We start from the raw sequence: 17,662 nt of genomic DNA, 5'->3' as shown, positions 1-17,662 counted from the left end.
AGCCCCGGAGCTCCAGAGGCCACTACTCCGAGGCCTCTCCTCCCTGGCATGGCCATGGAGTGCCCCAGTCATGGCCTCTCATGGCCCTCATGGCACTCCCGCAGCATCTCCTCAGCCTTCCCAACCCGCAGCTCCCCTCAGCCCCAGATCCCTCCCCTGGCTCTGGAGCCCCTATAGCCATGGCCTCACCCCCACCATGGGCAGCCTCAGCCCTGGAAGCCTCTGAGGGGGCAGAGGGGACTGTGGGCCCAGCGTGCTCCCCCCAGGGGCTGCATCCCTCAGGCCCAAACGGTTCCCTACAAAGACCCAGCACTGGTGATCGCAAAAAAAAAAAAGGCAGGTGGTGGTGGGTTTGGCATGGGAGGGTTTAATGTGCTCCATTCCTGGGTCCATCCTGGGAGCAGAGAAGCATCGCAGTGTGCTGCTGCAGGAGGGCTGCGGTGGGTGGGAGGGAGTCGGGTATGCATCCCAGCAGGGTCTGCATGTGCAGCGGGAGCACCAGCGGTCAGCGGGATCTGCGGGGGCACGTCCTGGCACCCTCCATCAGCCAGGCTCTGGGGGTGTCCCTGATGAGTGCTCAGACACTGAGGAAGAGACGTCACAGGGATCTGGGGTCCCACAATGCATGGACACAAGTGCCCCTGTGCCCAAGAAGGTTGTACAGACCCCAAGGACACTGAGGAAGGGTTGTTGGAGGGACCTGGATCCCTACAGCACATGGACACAAGTGCCCTGTGACTGGGAAGGATTCTCAGACCCTGAAGGACACTGAGAAATAGAAGTCAGAGGGACCTGGAACCCTACAACACCTGAGTGTCCTATGCCCAGGAAGGATGCTCAGACCCCCAAGGACACTGAGGTGGAGGAAGCCCTGTAATGTTTGGACATGAGTTTGACAGGCAGGAGCTCCTGAAGCAAGTGCCCCAGGTCTCAGCCTGCCACCATACCTGGCAGAGCCTGGCCTAGAGCTTGAGTGCTGTGACACGGGGGATATGGAAAGGACAGGTCTCCTCTGACCCCGTAGAGCTGTAGAGGGAGAAGGAGAAACAATCAGATGGTCGAGGAGGAGCACACAACTCCCCTCCTTGCATCATCCTAGGGAGTCTGCCCACCCTGTGTCCACTGCTTACATGAGTCTGTTGCGGATGGGGCGGAAATGTTTGGTGAGCCTTATGGCGAAGATGATGTTGGGGATGAGGAAGAAGGTGCAGCATCCCAGGCTGAACCAGAAAGCATTCTGCAAGGAGAGAGCACACAGGTCCTGCTTGGCTGTTCAGGGAGAGGCAGGCCCAGAGGGGTCTAGGGAGTCTTGTGTTAGCTGGTCCTGATGTGGGGGCATCAGGGCTGCTGTCGGCTTCAGCTGCACTGAATATGTGCTACTTTGGATAAGGGCATCCACAGAGGGACCACGACCACAGGGTCCTTACCCAGGGGTCAGCAATGCGGTCACACAGGATCACCCGCCCATTGTCCAGGGCCGTGGCAAGTGGCTGGCATGAAGCCACATCCTCCCTCAGCTGGAACAAAAAGTGAGGAGGCAAAGTGTAAAATCACTCCCAGCTCAGGGAGATGCAGTTTACTTCCTCAACTCCACAGCAAAGGCATGGACTTACCGTGTGCCCAACCCAGTGTAGGTACTGCGCAAAGTACCTCAGCTCCTTCCTTGTGAAGCAGCCAATCTCCTGGGCAGAGGGAAGGCAGCATGGAGGTGAGGCTTGGAAATGAGGGCTGGAGGTTCCAGGTGCCCCTTCCCTTCTTCCAGAGCCTCTTTACCACTTTTCCTTTCTGGCTGTGGGGAATTGTATCCCCCTGAGGCCTCATCCAGCCCTGGCTCACCTGCCGGAGGATCTGCTGGGCTTGCAAGGGCAGCTGGGCTTCCACCGAGGCTGTGGTGGCCAGCGTTGTCTTCACCCGCTCCTGGAGAAGCACAGGGAGCACAGAACACCTTTAGAGCAGTGAGCATCACTGGTCTAGTGGGACAGGTGCCCCAGGTGTGTGGGGAGCAGAATGTGCAGAGTGAGGCTTCAAATTGGGTCTGATTGTTGGTAGGCAGAGAGAGAGAAAACTCCTGGCAGGGAGTGGGCTAAACAACATGGGATGGCTCTGTCAGGGATGCAGCTTTGAGTGCTGCAAGGGGGTTCTAATTTGCAGCAGCGAAACTGAGTCACTGAAGAAACCAGTCCTCCTGGGGTTACATCTTTCCTGGGCTTCCATCACCCTATAAATCACTTCTGGGATGCTGGGTAGCAAGACCCATATGGCACTGCATATTTTTTGGAACTGAAAATAGTACCTGGAGGTGTGGTGCCAATTGAGAGAGGAACCGGATGCTTTCTCCCAGCTTCACCTGCAGGACAGAGAGGTGAAATAACTGCAAAATCCCTGTTCCCCCCTCCACAGGGACACAAGATGCCCGTCAGACATGGACTCACCACCAAAGCCTCCTGTGTTTGCACCGTGGAGTTTTGCATCTGCCACAGGGCTTGGGCCTCGGTAGCCAGCCGCCCTGCCACTGTGCCATTCCTCTGCAGGGAACAGTGGGATGAGGACAGCCCTCTGGGCATGCAGGTAGCCCCTGCTGCCTGCCCTGCCACTCACCTGCATTTTCTGCAGCCCCTCCAGGCTCCTTGCAAGGCCAGGGAGGCTGGTCTGCACTACAGGGATTTTCATCTAGAGGAAGATAGAGTCATAGTCTGCCTGAAAACCAGCCCTGGAAAGTGCCCCCCTGTTGGGCTGGCCGCAACATGCCCACCAATGGGGGGACCATCTCCCTGTCAGCATCCCCTCACCTCCTCCTGGAAGCGTCCATAGTCTACCTCGTCCACGCCGCTGCGGGCAAAGGTCTCCAGATCCTGCCTGCCCTCACTGCGGAGGAGCCGCACATCACCAAGGTGCGTTGTGAAGTCACCCAGGCGTTTTTGGAAGTTGGCCGTGTACTGCAGGCGTGAGATAGGGGGATGCCACAGGTTTGGGACCAGGTACCTCCATCCCATTAGCCTCAATAAAGCTCTTGCATTCCCCTTCCCAGAAGCTCTGGTTGAAGCCAGCCCTCACCTTGGGGGTTTTGAGGTGCTCATCCAGGTCATAGGACTTCTCTAGCTGCAGCACCTCCCACAGACCTGCACCACTCTTGCACTCCCTGCAAGTTGAAGGGACAGTGGCAGCATCACCACAAGCCTCACACTAATTAGGGGCAGAGGTGGTATCCTGTGAGCACCTACCAGTAAGTGGTGCTGAGGTTGGAGTCTCTCCTGAGGTTGAGCTGGCGGGTGAGGTTCATGGATGGAGGCAGGTTCCCAGGGGTGTCAATGAACTGGGCAAAACAGTAAGAAAAAGAGGGGTAGGGTCAGACACAGGCACTCCCAGACATGATTTTGGGATTGCTCTGCCCTCACAGGTGCATGCTGGGGTACCCCATCCCATGTGGAGCTAATCTTGCATATATTTGTATGATGTTGGGAAGGGAAGCAGAGGAGAGCCCTTTGCACGGCCCTGCCTGTGTGTGCATGACTGCAGGATAAAGCCTGGTGCCATTCCCAGCCCCACAGCAGCATGTCACCAGTCACAAGCACCTCAGAACACCCCAGCCACCCCCAGCATCCCCAAACACCCAGGGGATAGGGGTGAAGGTGGGATCATTGTCACTCCAAACAAATTAACCAGCACAAAGCCAATTTCCTGCTGCTGTTGCAAATCCAGCGGCCTAATCCTCATCTTAATATTCTGGTCTAGGATAAGGCTTTCCAAGCAGGGTTCAGGGAGAGGAGGCAGAGCATTTGTAGGCATCTTGGTGTACCCAAGCAGACGTGTATGGAGTGATGGACAGATGCATGGCTACCCACCTTATAAATCTCCTGGTTGACCCAATTCCTGCAAACCAATGTCTGGATGTTGCCCCCAACCAGGAACGTGGCAAAAACCAAGAGGATGAGGAGCCAGGAGAACAGGAAACCCAGGCCTACGCCACTGAAAGAGGGAGAGGAGGCACGGAGGCACTGCTGGTAGCTTTGCAGACCTGAGCAGGCTTGCGGCAACCTGCCCAGCCCTGCGGCTCCTTCCTGCGCCTGGGCATGCTGGCTGGGCGCGGGAGCTGCGGGCTCCCAGGGAGGAGCAGCTTCTCCCAGACCTGCTGGCGCAGGCGGTGGCTACAAAAGCCTTTCTGCTCAGGTGGCTCCAGGTTTGTCCCTTTGATTTTGACCCCCTCTGTTTTTGGGGTGGCATGAGATGGCTACAGACCCCTGGGACCCAGAGGGATGCTTACACCATAAGGAACTTGGCGCCAGCTTCTCCTCGGCACTCGTAGTCACTTGGGTCCTCCCGCTTGGAGAGACCATATGCCCCCAGGGCCATCCCCACCACGTTGCAGGCAGTGATGAGGAGGATGATGGAGCACAGTGCCATGCCCGTGATCCACCTGGAGAAAGTTGCAGTCTAGCGATACGGTCCCAGATATGGCTCATGGGGGCTCAGCACCCACCTCCACTGCACCCCCAGCACCCATTTGTGTCACCTGTACCGCTCAAAGCGCTCCACCTCACGGAGGAAAGGCTGGCTCCGGTTCTCTGCCTTCAGCAGGGCCTCGCTGACATGCCAGGTATAGTCAGGGAGGGGGAAGCCATCGGCAATGCTCTGCACCTTCTCTGACACTTGGGTCATCTCCTCCCGCAGCTCTGCAGGACCAAGACCATGGTGAAGGGGGTCCGTGTGTCCCATGCCACCTCCCTAAATCCAAATTTATCCCACGGAGGGCAACACTGATCTGCATGGGGATCTTGCTCACCCTGAATGACCTGTGCCATCCTCTCCACAGCCAGCTCTGGGATAGAGTTGAAGGTACCGTTGCCCTGTGAGGAGAAGAGAGGGTAGGAGCAGCTCAGATGGGGCTGCCTATGGGCACTGGGCTACCCCACTTCAACCCCATCTGCCCTCACCTGCCGAATCATCTCCGCAAAATCACTTCGGGGCAGACCAGCCAATGTCTTCAAAACCTTCTCCACTGAGGGCACCTAGGTGGTGGGAGAAAGCATCCCATGAGCCTTGTGGGTGCCAGAGGGGCAGGGGCGACCAGCACCCTGTCTCACCTTGCTGTAGTCAGCACCCAGCTCCAGGCTCTGTGCCCTGCCCAGGATGCTGGCGCAGGAGGTGCAGCGTGGGTCGTCTAGGAGTGCGACCACACGCTGCCGCCGTTCCCGCAGCACTGGCTCCAGCTCAGCCCGTGCCGCTGTCAGCACCCGCACCGTCTTGTCGAGAATCTGTAAATGGTGCAGCGAGGTCTGTAGGTCTTAAAGAGAAAGCCCAAGGCTAGTTCTCACTGCTCCACTTGGCCACCCCAGTCCCTGGCAAGGCTTTGACAGTGGCCCAAGGGAGAGCCATGCTCAGCCATACCTCCTGCCCTGTCCTGCAGGTCTGCCAGTGCTGTGTAGGTCATTGCCTTCAGCTGTGCATGGATGGAGAGTCCCACGCTGCGACTTACTCCTGCAAGGCACCGTGATACCATCAGCTGCTTGTCCCAGCCCAGGCTGGGGTGCACTGGGAGCTTGTACAATGCTTACCCGCCAGGTCAGAGATTATCCGCTGCCGGGGCACTTCAAACTGGTCCACCACCATCTGCACACCCTGCAAAGAGAGAGGAGCTGGTGTACGGGGGCACATGGCAGTAGCATCCTCCAAGAGGGGATGAAACCATACTTTTCCATTAAAAATGCACCAGCTTCACCTGACCTCCCAGTTTGCTCCACCCTGGGATAGCAGAGTTGCTTGGGGACCCACCTGGGGGACATTGTCAATGTGCTGCCGCAGTGTGCGCAGTGTGTCTGGAACAGCACCAAGCCCTGGCTCCATCTGCTCCTTCACCCGTTGGTTGGTGACCAAGGCACAGATGGCACTGGTCCTGCCAGGGACAAGCAGGCAGTGATGGGGGGGTCCCACAGAGCAACCCCATCCCTGTCCCCATGGGCACGGTCCACCCTGGGGCGAGGGGGGACAGTGGTGGAGGGCTTTGGGGCACTCACAGGATGATGAGGGAGGTGATGGAGAGGCAGATGAGAAGGCAGCGGCGCCGGCAACCCAGTGAGCGCCGATGGGCACGCAGGCGGCCCCCACACCGCTGCTGGCTCCGGCAGTAGCAGAAGCACAGCCCAGCCACCGGAACAGCCACAGTGAAGAGCAGAGCCACTGCAGCACAGATGACGTAGCCCAGCTCGTACTGCACGACCTGTGTGACGGCAGAGCACAGTCAGCATGGTCACATGCAGATTTTGGGGCACTCCATCCACTCACTGTCATGAATTCCCCATCCTGGGCAGGTGCCACTACCATGGCTTCCCTGTCCCCATGTCCCTGCTCACCTGTGATGTCCGAACTGAGCTGGGGTCATTCAGGGCTGTCCTGAGCAGCTCTGTAAAAGAAACCATGGTGCCAGTGAATGCCCTGGGGGCAGCTTCCATGTCCCACAAGACGCATCCCCATCCCTCCCCTGGCAGTGTGCCACTCGGTGCAGGGACAAAGCAGCTCAGACCCCGCTGACCATTCCTAGGTGACTAGCACAGGGATTGCAGAGGGGCTCCAAGGGATGGTGGCACCCACAGAGGTAATGTCACAGGTCCCTGGGAGACTCACCTGTGGGCAGAGGGTTTTGCTGGATGAGGTCCAGATAGTGTCGGACGAGGCTGTAGAGGGGGTCGAGTGAGCTGGCCACCCGGTGCAGTGCTGGTACCCGGATTTCGGCATGGGTGTCGGTGAAGCGGAGGATGCTGCCAGGGCTGCTGGGGTGGCATTGCTGGGTGCCGGCCGGGCGCAGCAGCACCCAAGTGAGGAGCAGCCCGGCCGCCTGCATGGCTTCGGCGGTGAGGAGAGAGCCGGGCGGCCCCGTCAGCCTGCGAGCGCACGGAGGGGCATGCCTGGTCCTGGCTGGCTTCTCTGGCTGCTCTGGGAAACCTGCCTGACAGGTCGGCTGCTGTGTCGAGCCCAGACGCTGCCGCGGCTGCTCCCCAGGGCTCCCTGGGGCATCTGGGCTTGGCTTGGCTGTGCAGAGGCGGGGTTATGAGCCACACAGTTTTCCAAACCATCCCAGGCCTGTTTTACAACCACTGAGTCCCCCCCAGTCCCCACCATCCCCATGGGCAGCAAAGCCCCCTCACCCCGGGCTGGAGGAGTCCAAGGGCTGCATCCTGCAAGCCAGCATGGGCTGAGCACTAGTGGCAGGGACGGCTGGAAGCAAGACTGCTTCCCCTGGGGGGCAATGTGCAGTGTGGTGCAGTTCCCCCCAAGAAAAGGCACTTTTTCCCCAGCCAGGGGTGCTTGCAGCACCTTACTGGAGAAGATGGGGGACACCAAGTGCTCCTCCTCACAGCCCTTCTGGGAATGAGATGCACAATGGACTGGAAAATCCTGCCCTGGACATACAGGCTTGACTGAGTCCCTGTCCTGGGACAAAACTACCAGGACTAGAAAAGCATGGAGTCAGAAGAGCAATTACATGCAAGGCATCTGTACAAGTCTATATGTCTGCAAAGCAGCCCCAACCACCCCCGCTTCCCTGTACCATGGGAACCACTCCTCCTGCCACTCCCTAAGTCTCCCATGGGTGTCCATGACCCAGGGCAATTCTCTACCCATACATTGACGCCTTTCCTTGGCGGCCATCCCCACACAAATTCATGGGGTAAGCATGGGAAGCGGGAGTGGACTGTGTTAGGGCACCCACTGCATTAATTCTATGAATGACTGCAGGCAGAGACATTAAAAAGTGAACAAAAATTATTTAATAATATATTAAACAGAGCAACAGATACGGGAAATGACAATAAATGAGAAAAAAAATCCAATCCCAGTGATTTCCCAACCCAATAATCATTTACTATCCCAAATATTCCCCACTTCCCATGCTAACAATTCCTGAACCCAGTGAGGACTGTTGGGGAGGGGTGACTTTTGGAGTGGAAGGGATGGGGCTGGTGGCAGCGGCCCTTGGACACTGGCATGTGTCGTGCCCCATCCTGCACCACAGGTGGGCATGAATGGCTGGGGGCTGTTTTGTCCTCCTGCTCTGCACCCGAGGGGTGACCGTGCAGCTCCCAGCTCGGCTGCAGGTGGGTCCATGGCAACGACACTGGGAGAGCCACTGCCAGCCCAGACTAAGGATGCAGGTGGTGGGGATGCTGTTGCCAGTGTTGGGCAGAGATGCAGGTGGTGGTGCTGGTGCTGGCATGGGATGCCAGGAGTGACAAAAAGGAATGCGAAACACTAATTAGCTACAGCACTAAAGAAGGGAAAGGGCAAGTGAGAGGGCTGAAGAGTGTGGCTGAAGCTGAAGCAGATGCCTGCAGAGGTCTCTGCGCCTGCGTCCTGAGCGGGTCTGGGTGCTGCGGGGGCCGTCAAGGAGTGCAGGGTCATGGGTAGCCATAATACTTGGCTATGACGTGGTCCTTCTGCTGCTGCACGAAGAATTGAACGGGGCCGATCCTCTGCAGGGGGGCGGCAATGCTGCTTCTTGCCCCCCAGCAGCCCCTGGGCTTCGGGCTCTCTTGCTGGGTGCCATGGTGCTGCTGATCGCCGACTGCTCCGTGCCGCTGCCACTTGCCTGCTCCTGCCAGCCATGGTACTGTCGCCACCCGTCTTCCCCTGGCATGGCATCTTGTGGCCGTGGACACCCTGGCCCAGCAGCATCTTCCTCTCCTTGCCGGGGGTTTCTCTGTCATCAGCCTCTTGTGCTGCGAGCTCTCCGCTGTCCCAGGGGTGCTGGTGGGCACGGGGCGCTTGGTCCCCCGCTTGGTGCCGGTGGACACAGGGGCAGCCAGGGGGCTCTTGAGGGGACCCAGGGGGCATTTGGGCAGGGGTGTCCTCTGCTCACTGAGGACTTGGGTGTCAGGGGACCTCTTGGGGGGACTCAGGGGGGGTTTGGGCAGGGGTCTACTAGGGGAACTGAGGACCTGGGTGTCAGGGGACCTCCTGGGGGGACTCAGGGGTGGACTGGGTAGGGGTCTACTAAGGGCACCGGGCAGGGGACTGGCTGCAGGGCTGAGCGGGGGGCTCAATGCCAGCACAACAGGGGACTGCACCAACAGCCCACCCCCAACCTTCTCGGGGTACACCCCAGGGGTTGAGGGTACCTCACCGAGGGCTCCTGTGGCTTCCAGTCCCTGCGTGCTCGGCTCCTCGATGTCCTCGGAGAGGTCGGGCAGCTGGGAGAGGAGGCGGCTGAGGGCAGGACTGCTGGGCGAATCGGGGAAGGCGTCCTGGGGCTCCACGGCCTCGAGCCAGCTGAACAGCTCCTCCGTGCCAGGGATGTCCAGGTCGGCCAGGAGCTGGTCCTGCAGGTGCTGCAGCAGCTGGCTGTCCCCTGCCAGCTCTGGAAAGGCCTCGGCGAAGGCATCAGGGCCCAGCTCGGGCAGCTGCGGGGGCTCCTCAGGCACCTGCGGGGCTGTCGCCGCTGAGGACGAAGCAAGAAAATCCCCCAAGACGGGCGATGTCAGCTTTCCCATGGCTCATGGGTGTGGGGCGACAACCGGGCGGCTGTGCCAGCGCCAAACTCACCGTCGGGCGTCGCCGTCTGGGTGCTGCGGGTCGATGGAGCCAGGAAAGGCTCGGGGGGAGTGGGGTCAGGCAGCGGGGGCCCCTGGTCCTCGCTGAGCCCCACGGCGTGGTCGCAGGGCTCCGGCAGCTGCCCCTGGCTGCTGGTCACGGTGCGGGGCGTGGGGAGCGCCTGCCCCCGGAGCCGAGGCCCCGGGACGAGGGGTGGCGGGGGCCTGCGGTGGGCGGGGGCCTGCAACAGGCAGGTGCCTGCGGGGTGCAGGGGCTCCCCGTGGAGCACGGCCCTGGGCCCCAGCCCCAGCGCATGGTGGGGCACCAGTGTCCCCGTCACCATGGGCTGTCCGCACTGGCAGACAGGGGCACAGGGAAGAGCGGTGTGGGGGAGCTGCCCCACGGGGGGGAGCTGCACCGGCTGCAGGTTATGCTCCTCGGGTGGGAGGTGCACCACCTGCAGGTTATGCCCCACGGGTGGGAGCTGCACCACCTGCAGGTTATGCCCCACGGGGGGGAGCTGCACCGGCTGCAGGATATGCCCCACAGGGGGGAGCTGCACCAGATGCAGGTGGTGCCCCTCGGGTGGGAGGTGCCCCCCAGGTGGCAGCTGCGCCACGGGTGGGAGCTGCAGCACCTGCCCCTGGACCTCCGGCACCACGTGCCAGACGGTGGCCTGGGGCAGCGCGTAGGAGAGGGTGGGTACCTGGGGGGGCTGCAAGGGCACCGCCATCGCTCCGGGGAAGGAGGGCAGCAGCCAGGCAGCCACCGTTGGCGGCTCAGCTGGGACAACGAAGGGGGAGTTGGGCGTCTGCGGCACCGGCGGCAGCCGTCTGGGGAATCTCTCTGTGAGGAAAAAGGGCGCTGGGCCGAGCTCTCGGGTGCTGGGCTTGGCAGCTCACTGCCATCTTGGTGATGATTGCAGTTTCTTTAACTGAGCAGGCTACCCAGCGCAATCATTTTCCATCCCCATGAGCCTTTCCGGTCCCAGTCCTCATTTGCCAGGCCCAGGGGGGTTTCGCACTCCAACACTTTCCCCTCCCAAGGATTTTCCATCCCAAGACTTTTCCATCCCAAGACTTTTCATCCTCCCGGCGATTTCCCATCCCGACAGTTTCACAGCCCAACAGATTCCCATGCAAACTATTTCCCATCAGCACGAAGCGTTTCTTAATCCCATGAGATCTCATCCCAAAGACTTCCCATCCCTTGGATTTCTTTTCCAACTATTTCCTACCCCAATGAATCTTACCCACCCCATTCAGGATTTCCCATCCCAATAATTTCCCATCCCAAGAGAGATTTCCCTACCCCAATGTTTTTCCTTTCCGATGATTTTCTCCCCAAGGAAGATTTCCCATCCCAATGCTTTTCTTTCCCAAGGAAGCTTTCCCATCTCTTCCATTTCCTAGCCCCATGGCTTTCCAGCCCAAGGAAGTCTTCCCATCCCAGCAATCATTTCTCATCCCACTCATCATTTCCCATCCCCACGATTTCCAATTTTCACTATCCAAAAGACAGCTTAGCCAGCCCACAGCTAGAGAGAGATCCCAACAGGGATTTGCATGATTCTGGTAGATTCAAGGGCATGGACACTTGGCGTGCTAACGATTGCACTTTATTCCAGAGCAACACAGATCAGCGGTACCAAGAGCGCTATGATGAATCTGGCGAAGATGTAGATAGATGGTTCTTGCAGGTATTACCAGGAAATAAACAGGTGTCTGCACTTCTCTCTAGCTACCTTAGTAAAAGATCGGAAGGGTAGAGCACTAATTAACAGTAGCATTATTAGAGGCACTACTGTGGCAGTGAAAATCCATCAGGAGGGCCAACTTACCAATGCCTGCAAGGCAAATGCACTTAGGATGGGTTTTCTTTGTCAAGACTAAACTTACAAGAGGTTCAAGCTCTCCGCAGCAGTAGCTGTGCCCGCAGGACTCAGGTGCTGCCTCGGCCAGCAGGCCCAGGCAGGTGGGGCACGTCTCATCCCCGGGGGCCTCTGCTGTCAGCCCGCGGGGCGGCTGGCTCGTGCTGCCCGCGGCCTCCCTGCCGTGGAGATGCTCGGCCACCGGGATGGAGGCTGCCCACTCCTAAGCACCTCTAACCAGCAGGACCTCGAACCCTGAAGTCTCCTCTTCCACCAGCAGGACGTCAGCGTCTCTTGTTCCACCAGCAGGACATCGGCGTCTCCTATTCCACCACCAAGACCTCCATGCCTTGAGTGCCACCAGCAGTACTCCATGCGAGCTGGACGCTCAGGGCACTTATGGCCACCCACCTTTGTGAGGTCAAAGGCTGACAGTGACTCTCTGCTGACCTCACACGGCTCTCGGGCACCCCGATGGCAGCACTGACGGCGCTAAGCTGACTGCCATGAGCAAAGGCTGACATGAAATGGCTGCTGCGCAACGCCAGGAGCAATGTCTGCCGGGCCGGGGGTTCGGATGGGAGCTCGGCCTTCGGCCTGGGAACTGCGCCTGGGAGCCAGGGACGTCCTCGATGTGCAGCTGGACACCTGGGCCTGAGAAAGCAAGGTTTCTTGAAAGAAAATTGGAAACATCGTCACCTAGTGGCTGTCTCAGGGGGACGGATCGAAACGCACAGCATCTCTTGGTTACCTGAAGTGCTGGTGTCCTACGCCCTCGTATGTCTCAATGACATAAAAAGGGACAGATTTTTACCCCAAATGCAGCTCCTTTCTGTGGGAAGCTTCCCGTGCTGCGCATCCTCCTCTCTTTCTAGCGTGTGGCTTCGACTTTAGGCGTGTTGTTTTTTCTCCTTGTGAGAAACAAAGTTGTGTTTTTGCAATAGAAGGTGTTTTTGCAGTGGAAAAATCCACTAACCTTGCATATGCAAAAGTGGCATTGTGTGTGGCATAGCAGTGGGGACTCTGTTAAGCAGATAAGGGGAAGGTCCCACTGTCCCAAAATCACGAGGATAGCTAAGAAAAACAGGATGAGCAGTGCGAGATCAGTAAAAGCAAAGATCACGGGCCCTCTAGTCACAAGAGAAGAAGGAAAAAATAAAAGGATAAGGAGAAATTAACGGTTGGTCAAATAAAATTGTACATATATGGTATAGTAGTGCGTCGAGTAGGCTGTGAGCCTGTAGTACTCAGCCAATGAAGAAACAGGGGAGAAATCAGGTGTCGGGTAATAGGGAATACACGGTTATGATAAACTTTTACTGCGCACTCCTGCTTGCAGGACGCCCGCCATTGCAATCGCGAATAAAAAAGCTCCACAGAAGATCCTGTCTGAAGAAAATTATTGAGATTTTTCTCAGGGTTTAGGGGCTCGTCCCGGATCTTGTTGCCTACCAGAGAGTTCTTGCTACCACAGACAGGAAGGTGCACCCTCTGATTTCAGCGGTCCCGTCAGGGGTGGTGGCTTGTCTCGGGATGGCTGACAAAGGACTGAGACTGTTCATCTGAAGACAGGCTCTGAGAAGAACTGGGGAGAAAGGAGGCCAATACAGACAGACCACAGAGCACAGCCCAGACACAGCCCAGCCAGAGCACGTACACAGCCCAGACACAGCCCAGCCAGAGCACGTACACAGCACAGACACAGCACGGACACAGCACAGAGAGCACAGACACAGCCCGGACAGAGCCCAGACACAGCTCAGACACAGCACAGAGAGCACAGACACAGCCCAGCCAGAGCCCAGACACAGCTCAGACACAGCACAGAGAGCACAGACACAGCCCGGACACAGCACAGACAGAGCCCAGCCAGAGCACAGACACAGCACAGGCACAGCACAGACGGAGCCCAGACAGAGCAGAGAGAGCACACACACAGCACAGAGCCCAGACACAGCACGGACAGAGCCCAGACACGGCCCAGACACAGCCCAGACACAGCCCAGACACAGCACGGACACAGCACGGACAGAGCACGGACAGAGCACAGAGAGCACAGGCCCAGCACAGAGCACAGGCACAGCACAGACACAGCCCGGACACCGGAGCCGTTATCCCAGCATGGCAGCAGCAAGGTGACAATGTGCTCGCCTGGAGGACAGCTGAAATCTTTCCGCATGTCTCACAGCTCACCCAGAGATCGGGATCACCTGGTTACTGCTGCTTTTAGATGGTGGTCTTCAGCCTGCTGTTCCCTAGGACGGCCCTCCACTGGGGTAGTCTGCTTCGCCTTCCTATTGCTCCTTCCCCTTCTCAGTAGGACTCTCTTCCCTTACTAAACGAGATGACTTGTGCATCCATTCTTTCATCTTGTGTGTATCGGTGCCTGGGAATGCCACAGGGCAGTCCCCGGAGCCAGCTGTAGGGTCCGTCAGAGGGTTGGAGTGGCTGCAGGGCCTGTCAGCGGGGCTGGAGAGGCCGCAGGGCCCGTCAAAGGGGTTGGAGTGGCTGCGGGTAACATCCCAGGGCTCGGAAGGGCCTCAGAGCCCATCCCAGGGCTTGGAGGGCCTTCAGGGTGCGTCACAGGCTTGCATCAGATCAAGACGCATTTTCATAGACCCACACAATTTCTCTTGAAGGTGCTGAATTGGACTGAATAGTCTTCAAAACACACAGAGCAGACCCAGCAAACAAGCCGCTGGTGCTAGGAACTGGTTTTGTGTTGTTTGTTTGTTTGTTTGTTTTTCGTTAACTTTGTTTCATGAGAACAGATACCAAATGGGTATTTTCAGGCAAGGGCAAAGATGACCCTGGAGTTGGAGCTATCTAAAGGATGAATAACTAGGAATCTATTTACTCGAGAAGACCCTTTTGTAAGGAAAAATCCTACACACGTGCACTGGAGTTTGATACTAATCCATTTGTTGGAAACCACTGGAAAACAATGGAAAGCTATTCTAAGACGAAGTACCCTCATTCTAATACAAAAAATCACAGCCCTAGAGTGAGAGACCCCAGCCCAAGAGGAGACCCTTCCCCTCTGAGGATGCGCAGAATCATTTTGTCATGTCAGCCGTAGGCTAATTCTGGAACCTGTGAGAAGTTAGGGGATTGTACTAGCATGGAAATGTAGTGATAAAAGATTGTATCAAGCGTGGCGTGGAAAATCTTTCCATGTGCTGGCTTTGTGGGAAACCACCTGGTACCCAGACTCGCGCAGTTCTGAAAGAAAACTGTGTCTCGACCTGGTGTCTGGATTGGCTTCTTGCGCATCGGGTAACAAATCCAAACTTTTCTCGGACAACTTGGCGAGCTGTAAATCTCTGGCACTGCCAGCATCGGGGCACACCTTTCTAAAACCTTTTAGCAGCGCCGTAGGATACCACATTTGTTCAGGGCTGAATTCCAAAGCCATCGGAGGTGGCAATCGTGATAAAAACCGGCCCACATCCCCCCCCAGCCCTTGCCACATGTAGCCATCCTGCCTCAGGGCTGATCGCTGGCTGGAATTTTTAACTCCTTGTCTAACCACAGAGGTTGTCATTCGGGGACAAATACTGGGTTAAGTTCACCGTCGGTGCAAGAGGAGCACGTGCTACCTGCAAATGGGCAAAACCATCAACAAACATAGGCCAGCCCCCAGGGATCATAAACAACAAGAAAGGGATTAAGAAAAAGCACCTAAAAAGCACAGAAAAACAACACTAGAAAGGAAAAAATCAACATTGTGACCAGCAACTATCAATCTCAGAGAAAGCTTATAAGAAACACTCTTTTAAAACATTCCGGTCAGATGTGACGTTAGCTCAACCCTTTGTGCCCCAGCTTGGCTGCCAAAAAGTCTGTTGTGGTGTAACCCGGCAGGCCGCTCAGCACCACACATCTGTTCGCTCACGTCCCCCCAGCCTGAGTGAACATGCAGAGAATCGGAAGGAAAATAAAAGCTCATAGGCATTGATAAAGAGTTTAATAATAAAGGAATAGAAAATAATAATACAAATCATACAATACATTAAAAAGACAATCAATAAAATTTATTAATGTAAACAATTTTTTCCCAGCCTAATGCTCTCCTATCACCACCATGATCACAACATCACAAAATATCACAAAAAATCCACCATGATCACAATATCACAAAATCACCTAGCAATTTCCCATCCCATCATTTCACACTAATGAATCCCCATCACCGTCATGACTTCCCATCCCACTGATCATTTCCTATCCCAGCAACCTCCCATTGCTGATCCCAAGGCTCAGTTCCCAACTCCCATCCATCCATCCATCCATCCATCCATCCATCCATCCATCCATCCATCCATCCATCCATCCACCCATTTTCTCCCGTCCGTGCTGGCCATGCCCACATCCATTCACGGACTGAGCATGGGCAGCGGGAGCGGGCTGCATTAAATCCCCTCGGCATCCCACTGCCAGAACAACTGCAGGCAGAGGCGTTGCTGAGTGAACACCTACACTAGAGGAATTTAAGAAAAAAGGCTATAAAGCAGAGAAAGGACCAGAAAGGAAGAAATAAGCTTTCAATCCCTGCCATTTTGTGTCCCAACAAGCAGTTCCCATGCCCAAACTTGCCCATGCCAGGTATTGCCCATCCCAACAGCTTCCATCGCAACACTCCCAACACTCATTCGTGACCCCCCCATCTCCCATCCCCCCCCGTTGCCCATCCCTGACAGTGAGAAACACTGACTAGCTACAGCACTAAAGAAGGGTAAGGGCAAGCGAGAGGGGAAAGGGCTGAAGAGTGCGGCTCAAGCTGGAGCAGGTGCCTGCAGAGGTCTCTGTGCCTGCGTGCTGAGCTCAGCGCCACTGGGTGCTGCAGGGGCCGTCGAGGAGCGCAGGGTCACGGGTAGCCGGCATACTTGGCTATGGCCCCGTCTTTCTGCCGCTGCGCGAAGAATTGCACAGGGCCGATCTTCATCTGGTGGGCCGCCCGCTGCCGCTCCTCCTGGGCCAGCTGCTTCAGGCGCTCCCGCTCGGGACGCTGCTGCAGCGTGATGGGCACCGGCTCCTCCTGCTCCTCCAGCGGCGTGGGCGCCGCGTCACCGCCTGCCCAGGGCCCCACGCAGGGCACGTAGTCCACGCGGGGCCGTGCCAGGGGCTGCAGCATGCGCGGCTGTGTGGGCAGAGCCCCCCGCTGCGCTTGGCCCCCCGCGGCTGGCAGGCACAGCGCTCTGGGCGCCTGCTCTAGGGCAGCGTCCCCTGTTCACGCCGTGCTGCCTGGTGGTGCCGGCACCACCTTCTCTTTGCCGCCAGCTGGGGATTGGGGGGCAGCGGGCACAGCTGGCACTGTCTGCGCGGCGCTGGGCATCGTGCTGGGGCTGCTGGAGGTGGGCTGCGGCTGCACGCAGGGCAGCTGGCGCCCTGGCCCCAGCGCCTTCGCCCTGGCCCCCAGCGGCTGCAAAGTCTCGCTGGGGGTCTTTGTGCCCCGGCGCTGGCGCTGCAGCGTCTTGGCCCTGACGCCTTGGGGACAGAGGCTGTCCTGGGGCCGCACAGCACCGGGCTCCGCGCTCGGAGTCTCCGGCAGCAGCCGCGCTCTGCGGGGAGGCGGCGACGCTGCTCCTTGCCCCCCAGCAGCCCCCGGGCTTCGGGCTCTCTTGCTGGGCGCCCGGCTGTTGTTGGTCGCTGGCTGCTGCCTGCCGCTGCCGTCTTTCCTGCTGCTGCCACGGCGTCCTGGGGCCTTGGACATCCTGGCGTCCCTGGCACGGCGTCCCTGGCAAGGCGTCTTGGGGCCTTGGAGACCCTGGCCCAGCAGCATCTTCCTGTCCTTGCCGGGGGGTTTCTCTGTTGCTGGTCTCTTGGGCTGGGAGCTCTCCGCTGTCCCGGGGGTGCTGGTGGGCGCGCGGCGCTTGGCCCCCCGCTTGGTGCCGGTGGACGCAGGGGCAGCCAGGGGGCTCTTGAGGGGACCCAGGGGGCATTTGGGCAGGGGTGTCCTCTGCTCACTGAGGACTTGGGTGTCAGGGGACCTCTTGGGGGGACTCAGGGGGGGTTTGGGCAGGGGTCTACTAGGGGAACTGAGGACCTGGGTGTCAGGGGACCTCCTGGGGGGACTCAGGGGTGGACTGGGTAGGGGTCTACTAAGGGCACCGGGCAGGGGACTGGCTGCAGGGCTGAGCGGGGGGCTCAATGCCAGCACAACAGGGGACTGCACCAACAGCCCACCCCCAACCTTCTCGGGGTACACCCCAGGGGTTGAGGGTACCTCACCGAGGGCTCCTGTGGCTTCCAGTCCCTGCGTGCTCGGCT

At 58.2% G+C, this 17,662-nt stretch overlaps 1 protein-coding gene and 1 long non-coding RNA gene across 2 annotated transcripts; both read right to left on the bottom strand.

Annotated features, from left to right (window-relative positions):
• Positions 1–347: 347 nt before the first annotated feature.
• On the bottom strand, positions 348–7,063 carry PROM2 (prominin 2). Its single transcript, XM_080568346.1, has 24 exons — positions 6,619–7,063; positions 6,348–6,397; positions 6,012–6,214; positions 5,770–5,890; positions 5,553–5,616; positions 5,386–5,475; positions 5,082–5,281; positions 4,932–5,006; positions 4,781–4,844; positions 4,511–4,670; positions 4,262–4,414; positions 3,843–3,966; positions 3,222–3,313; positions 3,055–3,139; positions 2,790–2,936; positions 2,599–2,670; positions 2,433–2,525; positions 2,294–2,347; positions 1,837–1,917; positions 1,614–1,682; positions 1,428–1,517; positions 1,131–1,237; positions 948–1,026; positions 348–584 (listed from the first exon to the last, which is right to left on the bottom strand). The coding sequence occupies exons 1-23, from the start codon at positions 6,833–6,835 to the stop codon at positions 963–965; spliced, it is 2,475 nt and encodes an 824-aa protein (XP_080424472.1). The 5' UTR covers positions 6,836–7,063; the 3' UTR covers positions 348–584; positions 948–962.
• A 4,060-nt stretch (positions 7,064–11,123) lies between these two features.
• On the bottom strand, positions 11,124–13,036 carry LOC308183116. The gene is made up of 2 exons (XR_013942296.1): positions 11,804–13,036; positions 11,124–11,715 (listed from the first exon to the last, which is right to left on the bottom strand). It is a non-coding gene; the product is annotated as an uncharacterized lncRNA (long non-coding RNA).
• Positions 13,037–17,662: the final 4,626 nt, after the last annotated feature.

This window comes from Anser brachyrhynchus (genome assembly GCF_964034855.1).
Source record: "Anser brachyrhynchus genome assembly, chromosome: 26".
NCBI classification, from domain to species: Eukaryota; Metazoa; Chordata; class Aves; order Anseriformes; family Anatidae; genus Anser; species Anser brachyrhynchus.
This window is presented reverse-complemented; position numbering and strand designations above follow the sequence as displayed.